Source organism: Ptychodera flava, unplaced genomic scaffold (genome assembly GCF_041260155.1).
Source record: "Ptychodera flava strain L36383 unplaced genomic scaffold, AS_Pfla_20210202 Scaffold_64__1_contigs__length_706160_pilon, whole genome shotgun sequence".
NCBI lineage: Eukaryota > Metazoa > Hemichordata > Enteropneusta > Ptychoderidae > Ptychodera > Ptychodera flava.
This window is the reverse complement of record NW_027248386.1, coordinates 68,383-76,513: the sequence shown is the minus strand read 5'-3', so window position 1 is coordinate 76,513 and position 8,131 is coordinate 68,383. Positions and strand designations below refer to the sequence as shown.

Genomic DNA, 8,131 nt, shown 5'->3' with positions numbered 1-8,131 from the left:
CAATGTGAGACCTATAATTTAAACTTCTAATCAAGTTAGAAACAAATACTTTGGCAAATTTTGTTTGGAGGGAGAAAGAGGGCAAAGAATTTGTTGCCTGCATTCTTTTGAAAGAGAAATGGGGGCAAAGAATTCGTTGCCGTCATTTGTTGAAGGGGAGAAATGAGGGCAAAGAATTTGTTGCCTGCATTCTTTTGAAAAGAAAAAGGGGCAAAGAATTTGTTGCCGTCATTTGTTGAAGGGGAGAAATGAGGGCAAAGAATTTGTTGCCTGCATTCTTTTGAAAAGAGAAATGGAGGCAAAGAATACTTTGCCGTCATTTGTTGAAGGGAGAAATGAGGGCAAAGAATTTGTTGCCTGCATTCTTTTGAAAAGAGAAATGGAGGCAAAGAATTCGTTGCTGTCATTTGTTGAAGGGGAGAAATGAGGGCAAAGAATTTGTTGCCTGCATTCTTTTGAAAAGAGAAATGGAGGCAAAGAATTCGTTGCCGTCATTTGTTGAAGAAATGAGGGCAAAGAATTTGTTGCCTGCATTCTTTTGAAAAGAAAAATGGGGGCAAAGAATTCGTTGCCGTCATTTATCGGATGGGATAAATGAGGGCAAAGAATTTTTTGCCGGCATTCTTAGAAGGGGCGAAAATGGGGCAAAGAATTTGTTGCGGGCATTTTTAGGAAGGGAGAAATGGGGCAAATATATTGTCACTGGCATTTTGGGGCAGGGGGAAATGAGCGTAAAGAATTTATTGCCAGCATTCTTTAAAGAGATTAGGCTACATGAGTGTTCATGGAAAATTTCATACAATTATCAGTGATTTATCCAATTTGTGCATTCAGACAAGGCACTTCATGTCCTTACAAGGATACTATTACTATGAGAGGCCAGGATACTCAGTACGGTGCTTAGGGTTGCTATTTTGCTAGTTCCAAGGACGGTGATGGTTGAACATATTGAATACACAGGCAAGTCTGCATGTAAATGGCCACAGATTTTTTATTAATAACAGAAAAATTACACTATAACAAAATTGCCACTATGTGGCCATATTGGATCATTTTGTGAAACAAATCGATGTACATGTGTATAACATAAGTCAATGTTGTCATAAATGGTAACAAAATGGCCACCAGGACGCCATTATATTGCATTGGACTGTGAAACCTATAGACATGCATTTAATGACGTGATAGGTCAATGTTCTTGTACCAACTTTGAAAAAAATACCGTCAAGGACACTATGTGCTCACATTTGGTTTAATTGGTCCATTCAAGAAATATTTAAACCAGGAAAATCAAGAATAACAAAAGCAAATAAGGTCTCCAACTTAGGTACTGGAGGTCATCTTTAGGAACATGCATTTGAACTTCTTTAGCAATGGGACAAGCAGATCCTGCAATGGCAAAAATTGCACCAAAAATACAAAATTGCAGATTTAGTTTATCTGTAGGAACCTGTATACCAAATATCAAAGTTGTCAGACGAGTGGTTTCGATGAAATAAATTTTTGACAAAAAATGACAAAAAATTCCTTAAAAATACATATTTGCATATGTCATCACAATTTGAACAATCCAAGTTAGGTTATCCCTAGGGACCTGTATATCATAATGCTGTCTGACCAGCGGTTATGAAGAAGAAGGTTTAACAGGTGCTGACTAATTGTTCATTGTGAGTCTGTCATACTTCTCTGTCAAAATGGTTTGTGTTCTTTTGCTTAAGATTTTCCTGCTGGTGAATTCAAAGTCCCACAAGATTGCCGCAGCCAGATCTTGCTTGTCTTCCCATGGTACTTTGGCTCTTCCCTTGGTGAGGTAGCATGGTTTCCATGCAGTATTCCATTTGCCTTGGTACCAGTGAATAGTAAACGAAGTACTATCCCTACTGACAACTTTTCCGATTTGGGGTACTTCTTCCGATTCTGGACAAAATACTGCAACAAAACATCCCTACAGCCAGGGTTGAGTAATCATCAACAACTTCCGCTGTTTCAGCTCGCCTGCCTTGCCTGCCGATAGTCACCTAGAGTGAGATAAACAACTCCATTTAATCACATAGAAAAAATACACAGGTTATCTTTATTTGTGGAGAGTTCACAATTTACTTTCAAAGACTTCACCAGAACATGCTGAAATTTCAAGGCTTGAATTTTTTTCGTTGGTAGCACAAGTTGGCCACCATGTTTGAAATTTGGTAGCTTGGAGTTACAGACTCAACCACAGCCATGTTTGCATTTTTTTCATCTTAACAAATACTACCACATGGTCCTCTGCTTAGTGTTTTTTTTCTGCTAAAATTTAACCTAATAATTAAGATGTGTTCACTTTAAAATTAATGTTCAGGGGACTTCTTCTTTTTAAGGTTTTTGACACTCTCATATTTGCAGTTTTGACAATAAAAAATTATATTACTATGGTCAAATTTCTCATGGTTTATTTTATGAGGTTTTGTGTCTGTCGAGGTATATCAAATGCAAAAGATAAATCATAATACCAATGACCACTGGAAGTGATCTGAGACAATACAAATGCAATGGCCTGTTCTCTTTGTGACTCTCATAAATTTCACTTCTGATCATTAATATTGCCCTAATTATTTAGGCTTTTCTATGAATACTGCTAAAAACAGGCTGAAAGTACCAAAAATCTGGAAGAAACTCCCTGCAAGCAAAACTTGCCAAAGCACTGTTTGTCATAAGCTAGCTGATTCCTTGAGATAAGTTACAATCACAGCAGGGAGGGGGGGGGGGTTCTTCACTAAAATATGGAAGTAATTAGCATATTGTGATCTTCTCATGCTCAATCTTCAGGCAGGGTCAATCCCTAGTCATATATGGCCATTTGAATGTCACTGAACACTTCAAAATTAGGAGAGCATACCACTTTGAAAGAACAGGATAGTTTTAAAGAAAAATTTTGAAGTTGCTGATGTTTTTAGGTGAAGTTATGAGCTTCCAGCACACTAAATGCACACATAGGCATCCATTATAGGTTTTGGTCCAAAGCTTTAAATTATGTCAGCTCTGTTCGGAGGGTACATCGATTCTCATTGGCCATTGTATGTTAACTTTCATTTTCAAGTTTGCGATAAATAAAGGTTGCTTCATTGTTTCACTCTCTACATTTTTGTAAAAAGTTAGACCTTTTAGTTCTAACAAAGTAACAGTGTTTTTGGTTTCCTTTCAGTGTGTGTGTGTAGTAATGAAAAAAATATCGAATTTGACATGTTTGCTTGTCTGAAAAAAGCAGTAGCCCATAAAGGCTATTATACCATGTATGTACTTTGGTAGCCCTAGAACAATTTTGGTAGTCTGTGGACGCGGGGCCAACAGGAATTTTTTAGCTCTGCATTTTAGTCATAGTCATATACAGACATGCAGAACTTCCTGATTTACAAGTAACTCCTCCTGTCATGTTACTGATGGAAAAAGAAAGGATAAAAATCCATCATGAAAGTGAACACCTTTAATAGTTTGTAAACTTCATAACCAGAGACATTGCGGACACTTACTGTAGGACACACCGATTCCATCTTTTGTTGTATTCGTTGCACATTTTCTGGGATAAAGTCCGCAGTTTCAACTCTTGCAGTCCTTCTTCTTCTGGCAACTTCAACTAACTGCTGAAGAGGCCATTCATCAGCTTCTTCTACCTGTTATGTGACAACGAAAATCAACAAATGCAATTGATTATGCACCCTTATTGACCCTTATATCAATCTTGGAAATTACACAAAGTTTTGTGACCCATGTTTTCTTGTTACGAATCCATTTTTAAAATATTTTCAACTTGCACCTCACTCTAATATTCAGTCAAAGTGTTGATTTACGAGTTCCTTCTCTTCATGATTTTTTCTCTGTATCATTCAAAGGAGAAATATTTCAATTGCAATCTAACTGAGGGTCAAAGACAAGCATAAAATATTATAAATACCACCATATATAACGATAACTAAAACTCACCTGTTCATATTGCTCGATATCATTTACGAAATTTTGCAGATAATCCATGGCTGATTGTGGCATATAGTCAGCGTACTTGTTTGGAATGTCATTTCTTATCCTCTGGAGATCCAGTTTTAGAAGAGATGGTTCCACCATGCTGGGCACATCATTAACATCTGGCACAGTCTATGAAAATGATTTATTATTGCAAAATTAGATCATTGCATACTTTACAAATTTCAACTCTTTTGCTCAAAACAATGGTGTCACTTAATATGATCACAGAATATATGAATGGCATCTGTGAATCTTTGACTAAATTACTAATATGCAACAGTATATTGTAACTATGTTTGTAGTAGAGGCTGGTGAGACAATTCCACATTATTGCTAACATTGCAAGTCAACACCAGCAATGATGCAGCATAATATGTGAGCTATAAGATAACTAGTACATGAGCATCAACACAAGGTTGAACATACTTGTTCTCAATTCAACACGTGACTTTCTGTTGTAAACAGTGGTGTTTAGACATACCCATTATGAGGGCCATAATGATGCCATATATATGGCACACAAAAGTTCGCCACATCAGCAGCTGTACATGCATCTTGCAAAGTCAGTGAGGCTACCCACAGTTCCCCTTGATTTGTGCACTCCGACATTGTTTGCCAAAGGCTTCTCCAATTTTTCAGTTTCTTAACAATTTGAAACTTTGCATTAAATTTGAGGATCTGATTAAGACACAAATGCACGAAATGAGGATGGTTCATTTGTCGAAAACCGGAGTCATATATATGCATGGTCACCCATTCATTATCTTTCAACATGTCAAACAATATAGTGTCTGGCATCAAACAAAATTGATGTAAAATGACCGGCTTTGTCATTTTAAAAACATTTTCCAAAATTATTATGTTTAAATTCAAGAGTAAATTAAATAAGTAGTTGATATTCGAAGGTGCAAAAATTGTACACTTGTCAAGGTAAAGTTATCAGCAGCTGACCACCTGTCAGACATGCAAGTTTCCTTTGTCATGAACATTTAATTAATCAATACCCTTTCTTTGCCAACACAGATGCAACTTCTTCCCTTAGTTTCCTTGAAAATATTGTGTATGGCTGTCAAACATCTATGTCGACAAATTATAAAATTGTTACTGTATCTCCTATCGCCTACACAAATCTTGGTTTGAAATTGGAATGTGCATGAGAGTTGTCCAGTGTCGGTTCGATAGTTGGAAATGCTACTTTAAATTTTATAATGTGTGGATATAAAAGTTGTCACAAGTGATTTAAAAATTGTAAGCACTACTTTAATCATGGACAGTAGAGAGGGACTACTGTCTGTGTTTTAAGAAAGGCTGCTGGACCACCATGCACTTACCCAGGTGCATACTGTCTGATCTGGTGAATTCAGTACATTTTTATGTTTCCCCTGGCCATGATTAGAGGTGACTTACACACAGCTGAATTATACATGTAATGAAATAAAAAGGACCGACTTGTGCAAAAAAGTGCCATCCAATATTGGGTTCAGTACGTACACGATAAAATTTTCTCTATGCAGGGGCCTTTAATATACGGTATTAACAAAAAGAAACCATGTTAGATATGCCTGCACAAATTGCCAAGGGATTTAATCTGTAGTGCATTAGTATTACTTACTTCAAGACACACAAGCCCTTGTGTATCTTCATTGTCTTCATCATATGTTGGTTGCCAGGCATCGGTTGACCATACTCTGTAGTGCATCCTCGCTCGTCCATTGACTTTCCGAAATCTGAAATTGTGTGGTTTTGAATGCCCACCAAATCTACCTGCCATATATGGTTCCAGCCATTCTTTAACATTAAAGAGGTACTTCACTTCTTCCACCTTAATTGATGGTGTATAACTCTCATGAATATTATGCATCAATTCTGAAATGAAGAAATCCGAGACATCACATTTCATGTTATTATATGTAGCAAACACAAGTCACATTACCACATCCAATATTTCAAGAAAAAACTATTCACAAACATGCTGATTAATACCAGGTAAAATATCAGAGGGTCCATGGCCCTGCTCAAGTAACATTAGTAATACTGTAGATTCTCCCATTAATCTGCATTTAGTTGCTCCCCTTTCCAAGCAAATTTACATATCGTTTGCACTTTTTCAACTCTTCCTCTCAATCTATACAGATATAGAAAATGCAACAATCAAAATCAAAGATACTTAGTTTTCATACCTGGCAGAGTGAAGGAATTTGCCTTTCTCAGTGCTGTAGACACTCGACTGAACATTTGGTCAACATCTGCAAAATAAATAAATTATACGTCTGGGTCGTTTGAATAAAAAATACAGATAATTGTAGGAATCTTGCATTCTGAAGTTGGCATTTGCTAGTATTTACCTAATTTGAACAGTTAACATTCTCTTTCTGCTTTAAAAAGACGGTTTCAGAATAAATGAATTAAGCAAGAGTACATGGTATACTTTGATACAAATGCAAATATTAAAACCCCAAGACCTGTATCATTCTTTATTTGTTAACAAAACATCCTTCAATATTTTTAGATATATTTTGGATTCCCATGAAGACTTTAAAAATGTTACTTTTGCAAGCATTGGCAATGAATGCATTGATTAAAACCAGATGCTTATGCAATATTTGAAATTTGCTGCCATTGTGAACTGCATTCGTGTGACAAAGAACAAAGATAAAGTACATGAGCTGACGTGAAGCAGTCACACAAGGTTGTTTACATTGTCAACTCATTTTTTGAAATAGGGGCAGAGGTGTGTGCCATCTTGATTTTGTGAACTTCGCTGGAAGTGTCAATGTGCAGACAAAGTTATTTGCAAGTGCGACATACTTATTTGATACAATCTGAGTTGTACATTCATCACCATTGTTTCAAAAAACTACTGTGATCGCATATCTGAGGATATGCTCTTTACTTCGAAGTATCATATCAAAAAATACAGAAAAGGATAAAGCTCCAGGAGCTTTAAGTTTGAAAGACTGAAACGATAGATGTTTCATTACAGCTTTCAATTGTAAAGCTCCTGACATGTGAATCATCCAAATTAGCATTTTTGGTTCAGTGATCTATGTTCATCACATGAAAAATGTATATTGTGAATACTAACAAGTCTAACAAATACCTGAGAGACATCGGGTACTTTTAGGCACATCAAAAACTATTTGTGATGTGCATTCATGACAATGAAATTAAAGGGATACTATAGCTGTAATTTTGGGTAAATTTTTCAGTTTTTGGTTCTGTGTGTCGCTAATTTTCTTGTCCTACTCCCTTGTGGCAAGATAAAGCACCTTGTTTGCATATTCTATATATGTATAATAATAATTGTTGTTCACAAACTGAATTGTAGTCTGGACTTGAATTTTCAACAGTAACAATGTAGTTGTACACATATAGGCTGTGTTGATGAGCTAAGTGCTGAGTATTTCATTGTGCTTCAAGGTTTCGGACCTTAAAATACATTTGTCAGACAAAACATGTCAAATATAATGGAAAAATAGACAAAAATTACAGTGGAACTTTAATAAAGAACTCACCCTCATGAGTGTGACCCACTGGCAGGAAGTTTATCATCACCTAAAAATTGAAGAATAATACAGATTCATGCTACATATAACAGAAATGCACATCTTGCACCAACTATTGTCCAGCCTTTAATTTATTTTCATATACCAGCTGTCTGTACTCTTGTAACATATATCACAAACAAAATTTACTCTACGGTACTTTTAACAATTCCTTTGGCATGGTATCTTACCTGCTTTCACTGAAACAACTACTGTCTGCTTACAACATTTATCACTTGACTCAACATGGTACATGTACATAATTACAACCTTTTGGCCATGTCTAACTGCATGAGTGTGTGTGTGAGAGGGAGAGAGAGAGAGAGATTGAGAGAGAGAGAGAGAGAGAGAGAGTATATGTGTGTATGTAAATTTCTCTACATCCCGTGTATTCTTACCTCTTCAAACATGTCATACTCCACCAGCAGAGACGCAAAGGACAGGAGATACCGATTTTTGTTTTCTCTGTAGCAGTTATCTAATTGAACATGAAGCTTCTTTGAAAGCCTTTCTTTTTATCAATCAAATTCCACATGATATTATTAATAGTCATATTTGAATCATGTGGAAAGTTGTGGATGTCCAGTCGC

At 36.2% G+C, this 8,131-nt stretch overlaps 1 protein-coding gene across 1 annotated transcript; it reads right to left on the bottom strand.

Moving 5' to 3' along the window:
• Nucleotides 1-989: 989 nt before the first annotated feature.
• Nucleotides 990-8,049, bottom strand: LOC139128679 (uncharacterized). Its single transcript, XM_070694415.1, has 7 exons — nt 7,940-8,049; nt 7,512-7,551; nt 6,177-6,242; nt 5,609-5,862; nt 3,958-4,125; nt 3,507-3,647; nt 990-2,018 (listed from the first exon to the last, which is right to left on the bottom strand). Exons 1-7 carry the CDS (start codon nt 7,949-7,951, stop codon nt 1,878-1,880), a joined length of 822 nt encoding a protein of 273 aa, XP_070550516.1. The 5' UTR covers nt 7,952-8,049; the 3' UTR covers nt 990-1,877.
• Between the last annotated feature and the right edge of the window lie 82 nt (nt 8,050-8,131).

Coding starts and splice junctions, on each gene's coding strand:
- LOC139128679 (XM_070694415.1), bottom strand. Junction 5,863..6,176: donor AAATTCCTTCACTCTGCCAG/GTATGAAAACTA, acceptor TCTTCATTTCAG/AATTGATGCATAATATTCAT. Junction 3,648..3,957: donor ATATCGAGCAATATGAACAG/GTGAGTTTTAGT, acceptor GTCACATAACAG/GTAGAAGAAGCTGATGAATG.